At 46.7% G+C, this 17,636-nt stretch overlaps 1 protein-coding gene across 2 annotated transcripts in view; it reads left to right on the top strand.

The window, feature by feature from the left end:
- The window catches only part of TPD52 (tumor protein D52), a 194,015-nt gene that overhangs the window by 78,291 nt on the left and 98,088 nt on the right, over positions 1-17,636 (top strand). Inside the window, exon 1 of one of the 2 annotated variants that reach the window (XM_008139266.3) lies at positions 6,351-6,606. The exons of the other annotated variant lie outside the window; for it this stretch is intronic. Within the exon in view, the coding sequence (XP_008137488.2) occupies positions 6,391-6,606 (216 nt within the window). The 5' untranslated portion in view covers positions 6,351-6,390. Of the gene's footprint in view, positions 1-6,350; positions 6,607-17,636 lie in introns of those variants that run through there. 2 annotated transcript variants of the gene reach the window in all.

Consider the following 17,636-nt stretch of genomic DNA (forward strand, 5'->3'; position numbering starts at 1 on the left):
AGGCATGGCTAGATTTACTTTGACGGAAATTATCTTAGGAAACCACATTTGAAAATGCACAGGTGTTGACTGTTCTAAAGTAACGTGCGGCCCGTCTTGATTATCAGAGCTTGTTAGCACTTACGATGCAATGGGAACCTGCGCTATTCTGTGTAAGAGCTTAATAAACTCTGTGTGCCAAAATGTAGGCCTCGATATTACTATGAGACCAATGGTCCGCAAACAGCTTGTTGTATTAAATCATCAATGGGTGTCTCTGCTTTAAATCATTGCTTAATGGGATCAGGCTAACACATTATCAATTATTTCCTTATACAGGATTTAAGGCGTAGGTCATTGCAGCATTGTCCCAGAGGAGGAGATCTATAGAAATATGTTTCTTTTTTAAATAGAAATATTGTGGCTACTTGGCATAACTGTTAAGTTATATTTTTCTACCAACTATGTCAACTTTAATTTTTTTTATCACAATATCTTTTCATTATATTGTTTCTTGAGCATCCCGCTGTTACTATCTTTTCAACAAGGCAAAATGGAGTAAGATGGCAATTTTTTTAGTTACGTGAAATATCCTCAAGTCTCTTTAGCTTATGCAGAGAAGGGATAGAAATGGGGGTAGAAATGGGCTGGGTGTGAGGGGGTTTAGGCGATGGCTGTGAAAGGAGAAATCAGAGAATCACTACACTTAATCTAAAATGATTTAATTTACTGCATAGTAAGTGGCCTCTTAAACGAAGTAGTCAAAAGTAGGGGGAGGGTGAATTTAGAAAAATAGAGATGGATTTGGAAATATTACTCAGAGTGGTCTTTGTGAGGATTCCATGTTATGAACGCACAGCTCCCTCTGTTGTGTTTTATGTTTGACATAAGAAAACAGCAACTTGAGAGCAAACTCTCAGATATTCAAGGACTCAAGAAGTTTCTGAGAAGAAAATCACCTCTGAAGTGTCCCCTTCTTCAAAGGAACTGTCCTTGGTTTATGGAGTTTGTGGGAATAAACCAAGAATTCTTATGCTGATGAGGCCAAAGTAATCACTGGAAGAGAGAACTCACTGGATTATCATCTTGGTAACTCAAACTACTGAAATAGAGGAAAAAGCATGTTTAATTTAGGATCACTATTTCTGGATCTGTTAATCAAGAAATGCACACTGTCTATTTTTCTTTTGTATAGCATTTGAAAACAATAAAAATCCTATACTTTGGGTTTGGATCTTTTTGTGTGTATCTCCTGAAAGGTGGGACAGCTTCTCTCCCGTCCCTCCACGTCCTGGACATGGAGAAGCACAAGCAGCAAACAAAACCGAATCCGGAGTCAAACTGGAGGCTGCGTGCTGCCCACACAGCCGTCGCAGGCGGAGGTGTGTGTGTGCCAGAGGGGCTGCTGGGAAGGCCCTGCCAGGATCCCATCGATTTCTCTTTTAGGATAATTTGATCGAGGTCTAATTGACACCAAATGGCTCAAACTTAAATGTACAGTCTGGTGTTTCAACATGTGTGTGCATTCACCAAATCACCACCACAGTCCAAACAATGAACAGGACCCATTGTCCCCCTACCAGTTTCCTATGCCCTTTTGTTGCCTCTCCCTGAGGCCCTCAGCCCATCTCCAGCCAACCCTTGATCTGCTTTTTGTCACTAGTTTGTGTTTTCTAGAATTCTTTATAAATTGGATCATATTGTACACGTTTCTTTATAGCTCTGAAAACCCAGATGAAAAATTACATAATTTTGCCCTGAGGAGACATTTAGCAACCAACTAGTGATTGTCCCATTGTGATTTGATTAATTATAGGGACTATGTTAGGTTTCAGTGAATATAAAGCAGTATCACTTTTAAAAAAATATTTTTTTATTGATTTCAGAGAGGAAGGGAGAGAGAGAAACATCATTGATGAGAATCATCGATCAGCTGCCTCCTGCATGCCCCCTACTGGGGATCGTGCCCTTGACCGGAATCGAATCCAGGACCCTTCAATCCACAGGCCAACACTATCCACTGAGCCAAACCAACCAGGGCAAGCAGTATCACTTTTAAGTAAACCTGCAACCTTCGGTTTCACAATTTTCATACTGTCCTCACTCTGAAATCCAGATGAACCAAAATAAGGTAAAATAACTCACTGAAACGGTAAGCCACCCGAGAGTGGGGTCTGCATATGCCTGTCACCTGCCAGGATTTCATATTTAGAGAAATGCTGTAAGGCAACTAAAATTCTTGCCAACTCTCATATGTAATTTTGATGTTACTTAGACTGGCTGGTAGTGGTTATTTTAATGTGGTTTTCCTAGAATACAGCAAAAACCAATTTTGTTTGAATATTTTTAAGTGGGTGATGTCTTTCATTTTAACACTCCATTTCAACGTGCTTTAAAGTCACCCCTTGGTTTCTAGGCTTGAATCTCTGTTCTTATTTTTCAGTTTGCCTATTTCCCAGTATTCCCTTCTTCCAACTCCTTAAATGTTACGCCTATCCCCTCTCATCGACATGAACTCCCTAATGATCTTATTCATCTCTCTGGCTGAAAAGACTCGAGATACTAATATCTCCCCATGGTATGGCTAGCCCTATCCTTTTTTTTCCAGGTTTTCATGCAAGCTTAAGAGGCATGCATTCTAATCACCTCCATATCGCCACTAGTAGTCACTCTACTGAGCATCCAGTAAGTGCTGGGCATTGTATGCTCATTTCCTTTACTATTTTACTCAAGGATGTGGCAGCATCACCTTTTCATAGATGAGATCATAGCCAGGGGATGTGGAGCCAGGACTTGAACTATTTTCTATGCACTTTCCTTGCCATCGGCCATTTCTAACGTTTTTACAAAGCATACCAACTACTTGCAAGCGATAGGGGGGAAAGGCCTGTATCAGTGGTCGACAAACTCATTAGTCACCAGAGCCAAATATCAACAGTACAACGATTGAAACTTCTTTTGAGAGCCAAATTTTTAAATTTAAACGTCTTCTAACGCCACTTCTTCAAAATAGACTCGCCCAGGCCGTGGTATTTTGTGGAAGAGCCACACTCAAGGGGCCAAAGAGCCGCATGTGGCTCGCGAGCCGCAGTTTGCCGACCACGGGCCTATATGCTAAAGAAGGTGTGGTTCAAGGGGAAGAGCAGGATCAGAATCTCGGTGCCATGAAGACACTGCATCAGAGCTGATGCTACGGTTGGTGCTTGAACAGGCAAGGACCGTGTGCGGATCCCTCCTCGCTGATATGCCCAGTCCTCCCATTTGAGACTCTGATGCTGTACCAAAGGCAGAGAACTTAGCATAACTTGAAATCAGCTGATACAAACTCACTCATATATTAAAAACTTGAAGATTTGTCCCAAAATACCTGTTGTTAGAATCCTTAAGGAATTTATCATCTGGCTGAGGCAGGACAGGAACACAGTACATCGGTTATTTAAGAGCTGGGATGTTACTAATCCCATTTGTCCTGTAGATAGTGATGTAGGAGGTTTACACACACTTCCTTAAGTTTAACACAGGGTCTAGTAATTTGGTTTTACCAGAGAGGGAATCAAATTAACATTAAATTGGGTTCATTTTTTATTTATTTGTTTTTTATTTTTTTATTGATTTCAGAGAGGAAGGGAGAGGGAGAAACATTAATGATTGACTGCTGGCCGCCTCTTACACGCCCCCTACTGGGGATGGAGCCCGCAACCTGAGCATGTGCCCTTGACCGGAATCGAACCCGAGACCTTTCAGTCCGCAGGCTGATGCTCTATCCACTGAGCCAAACTGGCTAGGGCGAATTATGGGTTCTTAAGATCACAGGCCAATGTTCATTGTAAGTTACCACACTTCTCCCTGAAGTAGAAGGAAACAGCAACAGCCATACAGAATAATGCAAAAATGTCTTACACAAGACTCAAGTAATGGCAAGGGAAATGCATGGTTTAAGTGCCCCGAAGGAAGAACTCACTGGAGTGGAATTTATCTTAAGCCCCTTTTTGTAAGGATTACCTTACAGTTGGCTAACAGTAAGTCTGTAATATTCGACTCATAGTTATGCACCATTCCAAGGTTAGTTTACTTCTGGTGTTTTGTATTTTGTCTGACCATGCAATTGATGAGAACATAAAGGCATTATTAAAATAGGGGCTCTCTCACATAAAAATCCCTTCTGTCAAAGTGCCTGCAAATAAATTGGGAAGGGTGCTTGCCGTCTCCTCTCAAAATAACTAATCATCCTACCTAATAAAATGGTAATATGTAAATTACCATCACTCCACTACGCCCACGATTGGGCCAGCGGGAGGTGCAGGGGGCGGGACTCGGGGTGGCCGGGGTAGCTGATTGGGCCAGCGGGACGCTGAGCTCTCGTAGCCAGCCGCGCCATGGCTGTGCTGCGGAACAGAAGGGGCCTCTGGGGCAGCGAGCTCACGTCCCGCCGGGGACCATCAAAAGCGGGGGAGCTGGGTGCCTGTCTGCTCCGGCACCAGGCCTTTCAGAAGCCTCCGCCGAGCCGGAGGCTTCTGAAAGGCCTGGTGCACCAGCGGACAGGCACCCAGCTCCCCTCGTGATCGAAAGCGAAAGCGTGTAGGGGACCCTACACGTGCATGATTCAATCATGCACTGGGCCTCTAGTATATAAATAATTACATAACTAATTAATATAAGATTGTTGGGTAGAAGATGGTTGGGCAGCTTAATTCGTAAACACTTGTTCAATATGGTATTGGGCTCGGTTTTGAAGAGTGTGGGCAAAATCTGTGAATTAACATTGGGGAAGAAACACGGAGAAAAATCACGAGTGTGGGTGGGGCGGGGCTCTGGTGGAGCATATTTAAGCACATTCCGAAATCTCTCAATCCTCCAGAAGGGACTGTAGTAAGTAGAGATGACAAGCAGGTCTCGGGAAGATCAGTGTTTTTGAAACGTGGGTGGACGGGCCACAGGAGAGGCAGAGACCAACTGGGCGCAGGATTTCACAAAGGTCTGAGGCCGGTGTTGGCCGTCCAACAGCAAAATGGGGGCGCAGACGCTGAACAAAATTACTGTAAGTCAACTCTATGGCGTATTAAGAAGTGCCAAGTGGAACAGCGAATACCCGGGAGCCCGACAGTGCGTATTTGGGGTTCCAACGAAGACCTGAAGAGCGGGGGGTGGGGGGGGGTGGGAGACGAGCCTTGGGTAAGGTGACCAGACGTCCTGCTTTTGGCGGGACAGTCCCGATTTTTAACAATTTGTCCCACGTCCCGCGGCGTTTTAAAAAAGTCCCGATTTTTGGAAAGAATGAACGACAAGCTAGGGAACGGCGGGAGAACGGGAAGGGAATATACGGTTTTCAGCAGCCATGTGGCTATTTAGCCAGGATATGAGTTTTATATTATTTTTGTTAATTTTATAATGTTAAACTTTAATAATAAATAATTGTTGAGAACTGATGATCGAGAACTGCTTATCAAAGTTCGCATTGTTGATCAGTTGTTAGAATTAGACCACCATTGTTTGGACTTAATGAACAATGGCATTTTTGGGGATTGGCAACGACGAAAACATTTTGTAACTGTCTCTCAGACGATACACATCGTACTGCGTGCTAGTAAGCTAGTTAAACAAGTGATGTCATTACAAATCAGCTATTCAGATAATTTAGGTAAGTAATTTATGTATTTATTTCATAAATACATAAATTTTCTTGAATTTAGCAGACAGTACTCGTATTGTTTATATTTTATAGTGGCGGCAAAAAGTCTAGCGCCGGCCTTGAAAGTGACACTTACGACTTACGTTACGGCAAATTCAGAGGAAAAATAATACAGGTTTGTTCATGTAATTATGTACCTACTTACTGTGTTTTTAAGCAATATGTATATAATAATTTATAATATAATTTTAAATTATTTTTTTAGATTTTTAACATAATGAGTAAAAGAGGATGCAAATTCAATGATGATCTACGAAGTGAATTTCCTTTAATTAAAAAAACCAAAAGCGATTACAATATAGACCAAATTTTTAATCAAGAACCCCCCCCCGCCCCCCCCCCCCCCCCGCCAATGGTGTCCCGCTTTACCAATGTTAAAATCCGGTCACCTTAGCCTTGGGGCCACCTGGGCACAGGCGCAGGCGGCGGGACGGCATGTGCAGCAGGACAAGGCCCTCGGGATGCCTGGGAGGGCGAAGTTCCTGGGCGAAGAACGCTTTCCCCGCTAAGCGAAGCGGGCCGCGGCCAGCACCGGACCTTCGGCCGCGGACTTAGTCCAGCCAGGAGCCCAGGCTCGCCTCCAACTCCGCGCATGCGCTGACTACACCGCGCCCCGCCCGCAGTTAGTGCTGCGCGGTCAGTGGGCGGGACGACGGAAGCCCCGCCCGTGACCTGCGCGCTGGCGGAGAGGTTGAAGGTCAGAGGTTCAGTCTGGAGCCGTCATGGCCGCGCTGTGTCGGCCCCGTGCCGTGACCGCCGAGAGTCGTTTCCTGCGCGTGTTGTTCTTCTCTCGGCCCTATGGAGGCTCGGGCGCTGAGAGTGGCTCCGGGAACCAGAGTTCCGCGTCCGCGGAGGACAGAGCGCGCCCAGGCGGCTTCGCGAGCGCCCTGGAGAAGCACTCGGAGTTGCAGCGGAAGGCGGAGCTCGGGCCGTCACGGGTGAGTCGCGGGAGCTGCGCCAGGGACGTGGGAGGCGGGGCCTTGGCCGGGGTCGGGGCGGAGCCCGGGGTGGGGGCGGGGCCTGGCGCGGGGAGTGGAGCGCGGAGCCCGGGGTGGGGGCGGGGCTGAGGTCCTGGGCGGGGCCTGGGGCGGGGCCTGGGGCGGGGAATGGAGCTCGGAGCCGGCTTGCTGCTCGGCCCTCTGGACACTTTGAACGGAGCGCGCGCTGTTGTAGTTTCTCCTCTTGTTGCGCTTTTGTGCGGCATTTACGTGCTGGACCTTCGCGTTGCCTTCTGATGCGATCTAGGGCGACCCCTGGACTCGGAGGCGAATCGGACTCACACCAGAGAGGCTGGGCTCTCTGCTTGTCTTGTAGCCCCAGTGCGATGCTTGGTGCCTGGCGTGCAAGGTTCTTCATGTTTGTTAATTCAGTGGGTAGGTGAATGAGAGAATTAGTCTCTGTGAACTTGGGCAGAGCAATCTAAGCTGTCAGGGCCTCACTTTGCTGTAAATGACAAGAAAAAAATTCCCATCTGACTCAGGCAATACTTTTGTAAATACGATAGAATTACTAGAGAAATGAAATCGAAGAAATAAACATAAATGCAAGCCAGATTTTAAAAAATTATTAGATTAAGCAGACGTGAAATTGGATGTCTGACAATGTTAAATTATATTAAAAAAAACAACAACGCAGTTTCTGTACTTACTATCTCTTTGGGGTCCAATACCAAACAGCTCACAGACTGGTGGTGTCCTGGATTATAGGATAAACTGACTGGCATCAGTCTGTGGGCTGTCAGTGTTTGCTGAAGGGATGAATGAATGAATAGTACACATAGTGCATATTTGAACTTCAATTGAGATATCTGTGTGACTGCTCAAAAACAGTTGTACAAGTGCGAATAGTACAGTTATGAGCTCATCCAAAATAATAATTGGTCAAAAACAGTTGTAAGAGTAATAAGGTAACCGAACATACACTTGTTTGAAGTTTAACATTAATTGGAAGTGCTTTCCTGACATGTTTATGCCGAGGAATATGAGCAGTTATTAGGTGTTGAGAGTCAACTTTGTGAAAGGGCTTTCACTTTACTTTTTGAAATTTCTAGATTTTTAAATTGAAGAGTGTCCTGAGATTACAAGATGAATAAAATTCCTCTTTATTGTGTGGTCGAGATTAAAAAAAAATTCTTTATTTTTGAAAGTATTACAGGTGTCCCCCTTTCTCCCCCATTGACCTCCTCCAGCCCGCCCCCCTGCCCTAACCGCCCCATTAGCAACATCCCGTAGGGTGGGGCTGAGGGCATGCTCCCTAAGGCCACAGGTAGCCTGAGACTCAGGGTGCCCATCCAGCGGGTGAGTCAGGGATGGGCCCGCCAACTACTTTCTTCTCCCGCCCTTGCAGATCACCTCCAACTACCAGCACCCAAGAGCCTCAGGTGTGCAGGCAGCCTCCTGCGGACACGAGCAGCTGGCTCCGCCTGGCGGGTTGTGTGGTCAAGATTTTTTTGGGGAAAAAAATTAAGTTTACTAAGTAATATTTGCTTACTTTAAAAAGAACTTAAATAGCACTGAAGGTTATTGTGGGATATGTAAAAGCTCCCTTTCTCTTTTACTCATTTTCTCAAGGCTGGAGGGTGTATTGTTTAAATTAAAAAAAAATTTTTTGGTCTTTTTAAAATCTTTATTGTTGAGAGTATTACACATATTCCCCCCACCCTCTTCCCATTATCCTCCTCCACCTGGCTCCGGCCCCACCCCAGGCCTTCACCACCATATTGTCTGTGTCCATAGGTAATGCATATATGCATATAAGTTCTTTGGTTAATCTCTTCCCATCTTCTTCTCCCCCCTTCCCTCTGAGATTCCTCAGTCTGTTCCATGTTTCCATGCCTTTGGTCTATTTTATTTATCAGTTTATTTTGTTCATTAGATTCCTTGTTCATTTATTTTGATTTTTAGATTCAGTTGTTGATAGATATGTATTTACTAGAGGCCCGGTGCATGAAATTAGTGCACTGGGGGCTGGGGGTGGGGGCTCTACCGGGCCTGTGCCCTCTCAGGGTCTGGGACCCCACGGGGGATGTCTGCCTGCCGACTTAGGCCCGATCCCTGCTGAGTGGCGCTCCCCCTGTGGGAGCACACTGACCACCAAGGGGCAGCCCCTGTGTTGATCATCTGCCCCCTGGTGGTCAGTGCGCATCATAGCAATTGGTTGTTCTGCCGTTTGGTCGATTTGCATATTAGGGTTTTATTATATAGGATTGCCATTTTATTGTTCATATTTTTTATCTTTTTTCTTCTTCTTCTTCCTCTTCTTAAAGAATACCCTTCAGTATTTCATGTAATACAGGTTTGGTGATGAGCACCTTTAGCTTTTTCTTGTCTGTGGAAGCTCTTTACCTGACTTTCAATTCTAAATGATAGCTTTTCTGGGTAGAGTAATCTTGGTTGTAGATCCTTGTTATTTATCACTTTGAACATATTTTGCCACTCCCTCTGGCCTGCAAAGTTTCTGTTGAGAAATCAGAAATCTCCCTTGTAGGTAACTAACTGCTTTTTTCTTGCTGCCTTTAAGATTCTCTCTTTGTCTTTAACTTTTGGCATTTTAATTATGATCTGTCTTAGTGTGGGCCTCTTTGGGTTCCTATTATTTGGGACTCTCTACACTTCCTGAACTTGTAAGTCTACTTCTTTCACCAGGTAAGGGAAGTTTTCTGTCATTATTTTTTCAAACAGGTTTTCAATATCTTGCTCTCTCTCTTCTCCTTCTGGCACCCCCATTATGCAAATGTTGGTATGCTTGAAGTTGTCCCAGAGGCTCCTTACACTTTCTTCATATTTTTGGATTCTTTTTTCTTTTTGCTCTTCTGATTAGGTGTTTTTTTGCTTCCTCATATTCCAAATCGTTGATTTGATACTCAGAACACTCTACTGTTGAATCCCTGTAAATTATTCTTTATTTCAGTTTGTGTATGCTTAATTTCTGACTGGTCCTTTTTCATGTCTTTGATGTTCTCACTAAGCCCCTTGAAGCTCTGTGGGAACCATGCTAATGAGAGCACAGAGGCCTGGTTATTCATACACCAGGATGTTCAAGGCTGTTCTTTCATGAGCCCAAATGGGATGTCCAAGGACTCTGAGCCTGGGAATCATAATCAGGCTAAGATACCGAGCGGGTGCAAGGACACAGTACACTGTGCCCTTCTGTAACCCAAATGATTGATGTAACCCAGCAGCTAGCATCTTTGTCTCTGGAATAATATACAGGTTACTGATAGGAGTCTGCTAGAGAAAGCAGCTGGGCAAAGTAGAGTGTGTAAAGAAGCAGAGGTGGCAGACATAGAGACTGTAGCTTCTATGTGTGCAAGAGAGGCTAGAGAGCTCAGACGGGGAGCTGAGAGTCGATACTGCTACGACGTAAGGCTAAGAGCTCACAGACAGCTCAGATATAGCTACCATGTTAACCAGCCAGTGTGCTGGGCAAGGAAGACAGGAGAAGCTGCTGAGGCTGAAGCTCCAAGGGAGAGCTCAGGTACTATTGCTGTGTAAAGCTAGGTGTCTAGAGGCAGCATGCGGCTGCTCATATAATAGCTGTAGGTTCAGAGACTAATGCTGCTTTGTGGGAAAGATGTATCTGTTCACCAGCCGGTGTACGGCTGCCTGCCTGTTGTATGGACTTTGCTGTGGAGAACTGTTTTGTCTGATGGCTGTATGGCCATTGGCTTCTGCAGTAAAGACCCATTCTTATATACCCACAACCTCGCATGGCTTCTCTGTCTGCCCCACCACCGAGAATTGACCTGTGTCTCAGTGAGCAGAGGATAAAGGAGGAACTTGGACTAAGTTCCCAACCATTAGTACAGTGGGCAGGGTTCGAGAAGGAACCAGCCCTGGTGTAGTCAGGAAGAATTTAGAATATATGGACACAGAACAACTCAGAGCGACAATGCTGAGCAGTGCTCCTGCTGGCTCTGACAAGCTCTCATTAAGATCTTTGATTATCCTTATAACCATTGTTTTGAACTCTGTATCTAGTAGTTTGTTTGCTTCCATTTCATTTAGTTTTTTTTTTTTTTTTTTTTTAGATTTCTCCTGTTCTTTCATTTGTGACCTGTTTCTTTTTCTCCACATTTTGGCTGCTTCTCTGTGTTTGTTTCTATGTAGTAGGTAGAGCTGCTATGTCTTCTGGAATTGGTAGAGTGGCCTAGTGTAGTAGGTGTCCTGTAGGGCCCAGTGGTTCAGCCTTCCAGTCACCTGAGCTGGACACTCTAGGTGCACCCCTGTGTGGGCTGTGTGCACAGTCTTGTTGTAGTTGAACTTTGATTACTATTGGCGTCTGGGAGGAGTTGACCTCCAGGCCAATTGGCTGTGAAGACCAGCTGCGACAGCAGCAGAAGAGCTGCTGTGCAGGAGACAATCCTGTGGAGCAGGATTTGCTTATGTGGGGCTTTGGTACTTACTGAGTCCGCCCCCTTGAATGTGTCACTTGTGGATGTGTAGAATTGTAATCTGGTATGGTCAGAAGCTGTTCACCAGGTGCACTGGCTCTGGAGCCTCCTGGGAGATGCAAAGTCAGCCACTGCCTGGGGCCACCCAGCAGGAGCTACAGAGCAATCTGCAGATGGCTGCTACTTGTGTTGGGTTTGGAAGTGTCCAGATGAGGCCAAGCTGTGAAGCAAGGCAGCTTGCTGCTAGTGCTGGGCCTTGGGCCTCTTATTGATAGGCATGCTGACTCCAGGTGCTGCTTGTTTGAGAGATTTTAGGAAAGCCTGAAGCCTGAGCCAGGACATATGGAAAAGCTGCTGCAAACAGCTCGGGTAGGGCAGCAAATTGGGTCTCAGGGAATCATTAGGGTGGTGGAAACAGTGTGATCCAGGTTGATGGAGCCTGCAAGTCAGCTCTGTGATGGAGAAGATGTCAACATAGGAACAATGCACTCTGTGAGCACCCCTGTCTGGGAGAAAGCTGCCCGAGTACTTGCCCTGATGCCAGTCAATCCAGTTTCTCCCCGAATGCCCCAGGTTCCTTTTAAACTGCTGCCCCAGCACTGGAGCCCAGAGGGATGAGTCTGAGTAAGTCCATGTGCTGGCCCTTTTAAGAGGAACTTCCTGGATCTCCAGCAGCCTCCCTGTCACTCAGCCACAATCCCCACTGGTTTTTACAGCCTGAAGTTATGGGGACTTCTCTTCCCAGCACTGGGAACTGGGCTGAGGGATCTGGTCTGGGGCTGGGAACCCTTGCTCCTCACTGGAGGCCTCCACAGCTGAGCTATCCCTCCCCATTAAAAAACACCACACGTAGGTGTTGGACCAGCCTGTTCCATGCTTCCTACCCGTCTCAATGTGCTTTCTTCTTTACTTCTCCAATTGTAGGATTTCCATTCAGCCAAATTTCAGGTGCTTCTAAATGAACGTTGTTCTGTATTTTAGTTGTAATTTTGATGTTGAGGGAGGCAGCGAGTGCTGCGTTTACTTACTTCGCTATCTTCCTGAGTTCCTCCTGTATTTTTAAAATGGCAATTTCCAGAGATTTTATATATACACTGGAAGCCCGATGCACAAAGATTCATGCTAGAATGGGCTTTCCTTTCCCTGGCTGCTGGCACCACCTTTCCACTCTGGCCCAGCCCCTTTCCGCTCAGGCCCCAGAGCCGCCTCTTTCTGCTCCAGGAGCCTCCTCTTTCCGCTCCGGCCCCGCCTTCCCATGCTGCCAGAGGCCCTGAGAGACCGGGGGTGGGGCAGAACGCCTGGCAAGTGTCCCGCCCCGTCACTCGGTGGCTGAGTATGTAAATTAACCGCCATCTTTGTTGGGTTAATTTGCATATCACTCCTGATTGGCTGGTGGCATAGCAGAGGTACGGTCAATTTATGTGTTTGTCTATTATTAGGTAAGACTAGAGGCCCGGTGCACGAAATTCATGCACTTGGGGGTGTCCCTCAGCCCAGCCTCCATCCTCTCCCAGTCTGGGACTCCTCAGGGGCTGTCTGCCTGTTGGCCAAACTGGCAGTTGGACATCCCTCTTGCAATCCAGGATCCCTTGTTCCTTACCACTCTCCTGCAGCGGAGGCGGGGGAGGCTCCTGCCACCACCGCTGTGCTTGCTAGCCGTGAGCCCAGCTTCTGGCTGAATGGTGCTCCCCCCGTGGGAGCACACTGACCACCAAGGGGCAGCTCCTGCGTTGAGCGTCGCCCCCTGGTGGTCAGTGCGCATCATAGCGACTGGTTGTTCTGGTCGTTCCACCGTAACGGTCACTTAGGCTTTTAATATATAGACTAGAGGCCTGATGCATGAAATTCGTGCAAGGGGCTCAGCCCTCGCAGCCCCAGCTTCATCTGGAAGGTCATCTGGAAGGATGTCCGGTCTAATTAGCATATTACACTTTTATTATTATAGACTAGTGACCCGGTGCACAAAATTCGTGCACGTTAAAAGGGGATTAATTAGAGGAAATAATTTAATATTGCTATTTGCCCTTTCTCTATAATAGAAGTGTCAGAGATGAAAGAAAATTAGTAAAATGTATGTGAAAACCTTCCTCCTATCAGAGTCTGGGGCACACTATGGGACCCAGAGTCAAGTCCCCGCCCACCCACATGCACCTCAAAATCGCGTGAGACCCAGACCCAGCCGCCCCCCCCCCCACCACTGGGCTAGATCCAGACCTGGCCAGTCCCACCCTTGTCAAGCCCTGCCGGGCAGGGTGCATAGGCTCAGGTCCCCTGGCCTGGCGCCAGGACGGGGGGGCATGGCCTGAGGTCCCCCAGCCCAGACCGGGGCAGGGGGCATGCCTTGAGGTCCTCCGTCAAGCCCTGCCAGGTGGGGGACATGACCTGAGATCCCCTGTCAAGCCCCGCCGGGTGGGGGGCATGGCCTGAGGTCCCTGTCAAGCCCCTCCAGGCAGGGGGGGGGCGTGCAGCCTCAGGTCCCCTGGCCCAGCACCGGGAGGGGCCTGAGTTCCCCTGACCCAGCACTGGGGGTGCACCTTGAGGTCCCCCATCAAGCCCCACTGGGTGGTGTGGGGCACGGCCTGAGGTCCCCTGTCAAGCCCAGCCAGGCAGGGGTCGCAGCTTCAGGTCCCCTGGCCCGGTGCTGGGGCGGGGGTCGCAGCCTGAGGTCCCCTGTCAAGCCCCGCTGGGCGGAGGATGCGGTCTGAGGTCCCCTGGCTGGTGCCGAGGCGGGCGGTGCAGCCTGAAATCCCCTGTCAAGCCCCACCTGGTGGGGGGCATGGCCTGAAGTCCCCCGGCCTGGCGCTGGGCAGGGGGAGCAGCCTGAGGTCCCCTAGCCCAGCACCAGGATGGGAAGTGCACCTTGAGGTCCCCCGTCAAGCCCTGCCAGGTGGGGGACACGGCCTGAGGTCCCCTGTCAAGCCCTGCCAGGTGGGGGACACGGTCTGAGGTCCCCTGTCAAGCCCTGCCGGGTGGGGGGCATGGCCTGAAATCCCCTGTCAAGCCCTGCCAGGTGGGGGACACGGTCTGAGGTCCCCTGTCAAGCCCTGCTGGGTGGGGGACACGGCCTGAAATCCCCTGTCAAGCCCCACGGGGGCGGGGGAGGGCGTAGCCTCAGGTCCCTGCTGATTGCTTGTTAAGGCTCCTTATGGGAACTTGGCCTCAGCTGTCAATGAAGCCATCTTTGTGATGGAGTGATGGTCAATTAGCATATTCCCTCTTTATTAGATAGGATAAGCTCATTAAGTATAAGTGTAATTATACTTAAAAACACACAAATTGGTTGGTACAGTTTTGAAGTACATTATTACTGTTTCAGAGTCTAAACTCTGGATCCAGCAAATGTTGGTTTGAATTATGGTTCTATTATTTACTAGCTTGTTTCCTTGGAAAATTACTTAATATATGTGTATCATTCCCTTTTAAAAAAATACTTTTATTGGTTTCAGAGAGGAAGGGAGGGGATAGAAAAATAGAAACATCAATGATGAGAGAGAGTCATTGATTGGCTGCCTCCTGCACGCCGCCCTCCCCCCCCTCCTCGGGGATCAAGCCTGCAACCCAGGTATGTGCCCTTGACTGGAATTGAACCTGGGACCCTTCACTCTGCAGGCTGACGCTCTATCCACTAGCCAAACCAGCTATGGCTCATTCCCTTTTTTATAAAAGAAAAACCTATGTCATGGGATTATTGAGATTAAATGAATTCATTATGTAAACACAGCATAAGTGCCTGAGACTTAGTAAGCAGTATATTTTAGTTGTTACTGAAAATTGCTATTTTTACTTAAGTATGTATAACTTCAAATATTTTTCCTTCTCATTACACATGTGTTGAGTGTATATACCTCTTTGAAAAAAATATTTGCTTGGTATTCCATGGCATAATTTATTTAACCAGGCTCTCATTAATGAGCCTCTAGGTGTTTTTCTGTTTTATTCCCCCTTTAATACAGACAATGCTACAGTGAACATTTACATTTTTGCATATTTATGGACCATATGCTGGGTCACAGTGTACACACAGTTTGCATTTTTGATAGAGCCTGTTTGTGCTACATCCCACTTACAGTGTGTGACAGTGCCTGTTGCCTCACCCCCTTATCCATGTGGGGTATTGTAAGTGGACTTTTTTGATATCACTTTGAGATTTTTATCAAAATAATGGCATGTTTACTTTTTTTACTTAATAAATTTTAAAAATGTTTTTATTTATTTCAGAGAAAGGAAGGGAGAGGGGGGGAGAGAGAGAGAGAGAGATAGAAACATGTGATGAGAGAATAATCTATTGGCTGCCTCCTGCATGCCCCCTATTGGGGATTGAGCCCACAACCCAGGCATGTGCCCTGACCGGGACTCGAACCTTGACTTCCTGGTTCATGGGTTGATGCTCAACCACTGAGCCATACTGGCCGGGCAAATGGTATCAATTTGAATTCATAAAATACAACTATATCAACAGAAGACTACATGTATGTTATATATATTAGGGCTCTATGTAAGATTAAGATTCCATTTGTAACATGGCTTCTGCTTAAAAAATTTTTTTGGAAGATAAACAGTTTGCTGTTCTTTAAACAAATCTATATTTCTTTACCTTTTCTCTTTCCCCTGGAATTAGTGGCCCTGCCTGCAGAGTCCATTGGAAAAGCCGCCTCTTTAATTAGGCCTTTGTCATCTCCCCAACCAGATGAAACTCCTTTTGAATGTCGGGGCTTTGTTTTATACTATCTTTATGGTACACACACAACTCTTAAGTTATATTGAAGTCATTGTGAATTTGTTTTATCCTCTTTTCTGTATTACATTAGGGGTCATTTTTATTCACCCTTTTAAAAAAAAAGAAAAAAAAAGTTCAATCCTCACCCGAGGAGTAAGGATGTTTTTCCCCATTAATTTTTTTAGTGAGTGGAAGGTGGGCGGGGGAGGGAGGGGAGAGAGAGAAACAGCTATGTGAGAGAGACACATCCTGCACTCAGCTTGCCTCCCAAACTCATCCTGATCAGGGTGGGGTATTGAAACTGCAACCCAGGTATGTGCAGGCTGACGCTCCAACCACTGGGCCACTCTGGCCAGGACTCATTCATTATTCACCCTTTTCATTCCTTGCATAATGCCTTACACGTAAGTAGGGATTGAATATATATTTGTTGATTTGAATTGGAATTAAATTTATTCGGTTCAGTGGTTGAAATTGTACCCATTGATTTAATTCTTATCCTAAAAGTCCAGACTTATGTGTCTGTATGCACACCTCAGAAATAAGTGATATTCAGCCCAGCTGTCATGGCTCAGAGGTCAGGGTTCGAATCCCAGTCTGGGCACATGCCTAGATTATGGGCTCAATCCCAGTGAGGGGTAGGCAGGAGGCAGCCAATCGACGATTCTCTCTCATCCTTGACTAGTAGCCCATTTGCACGAAGATTCGTGCAATAGACCTTCATTCACCTGGCTGCCTGCACCAGTTTTCTGCCGGCACCGGGGACCCAGGCCTTGGCTGTGGCCACCGCCTTCTGCCTTCTTTCAGGGTCCGGGCTTGGCCCTGGGCGGTGGCCTTGGGCTCGGCTGCACCCAGCGTCCCTGCTACAGATCGCAAGAGCCGACCCCCAGTGATCTCATGCAATCGGTGCAGGCGCCCAAGGCCGGGAAAGCCAAGGCCGGGAAAGCCTCGGGCGGCTTTCCCGGCCTTGGGCTCCGCCACACCCCAGCTTCCCTGCAACAGTTTCCTGGTGGGTGTGGTTGATGGGCGTGACTTGGTTGGTGGGCGTGGCTTGGGCATAGCGAAGGTGCGGTCAATTTGCATATTTGTCTATTATAAGGTAAGATGTTTCTCTTTCTCTCTCTCCCTCTCTGAAATCAATAAAAATATATTTAAAAAAAGAAATAAGTCTTATTCAGTAAGAGCCAAACAAGTTATCTTTAAAAGGAACTTTCCCCTGCAGGTAGGAATTTAATCATGAATTCCTTATCCTCAAATGTCTGTGGATAGTTTAAATGACATGAAATGCCATTGTTTTGTGTGAGGTTTGTAGGCGCCCTTTTCCCATTTACCCACTTCTCTTTCCCTTGCCTCGTTACCTTTAATATTGGTTTATGCATCTGTCTCTTCAACAAGTGTGTGTTTTTTTCCATTTTTTCAGGGTAGGGACCAAGTTCTTTTCATTTTTGTGACCAACATATAGACACCCTAGTTTCATATATATATATATCTTTTTATGTGTGTATGTATATATACATATATACTTTTAAAAAAAAAAATCCTCACCCGAGGACATTTACTCTTTTTTAAAAAAAAGAAAAAAAATTCAATCCTCACCCGAGGAGTAAGGATATTTTTTTCCATTGATTTTTAGAGAGAGTGGAAGAGAGGGAAAGACAGAAAAAATATCTATGTGAGAGAAATGCATCGATTGGTTGCCTTCTGCATGCTCCCTTACCAGGGCCTGGACCGAGGAGGAGCCTGCAACCAAGGTACGTGCCCTTGACCTGAATCTAACCCCGTCCTTTTTGGTCCACAGGCCGACTCTCTATCCATTGAGCCAAACCGGCTAGGGCTATTTTTGAAGTCTGACACCTTTT

The sequence above is a fragment of the Eptesicus fuscus genome, chromosome 19 (assembly GCF_027574615.1).
Source record: "Eptesicus fuscus isolate TK198812 chromosome 19, DD_ASM_mEF_20220401, whole genome shotgun sequence".
NCBI classification, from domain to species: domain Eukaryota; kingdom Metazoa; phylum Chordata; class Mammalia; order Chiroptera; family Vespertilionidae; genus Eptesicus; species Eptesicus fuscus.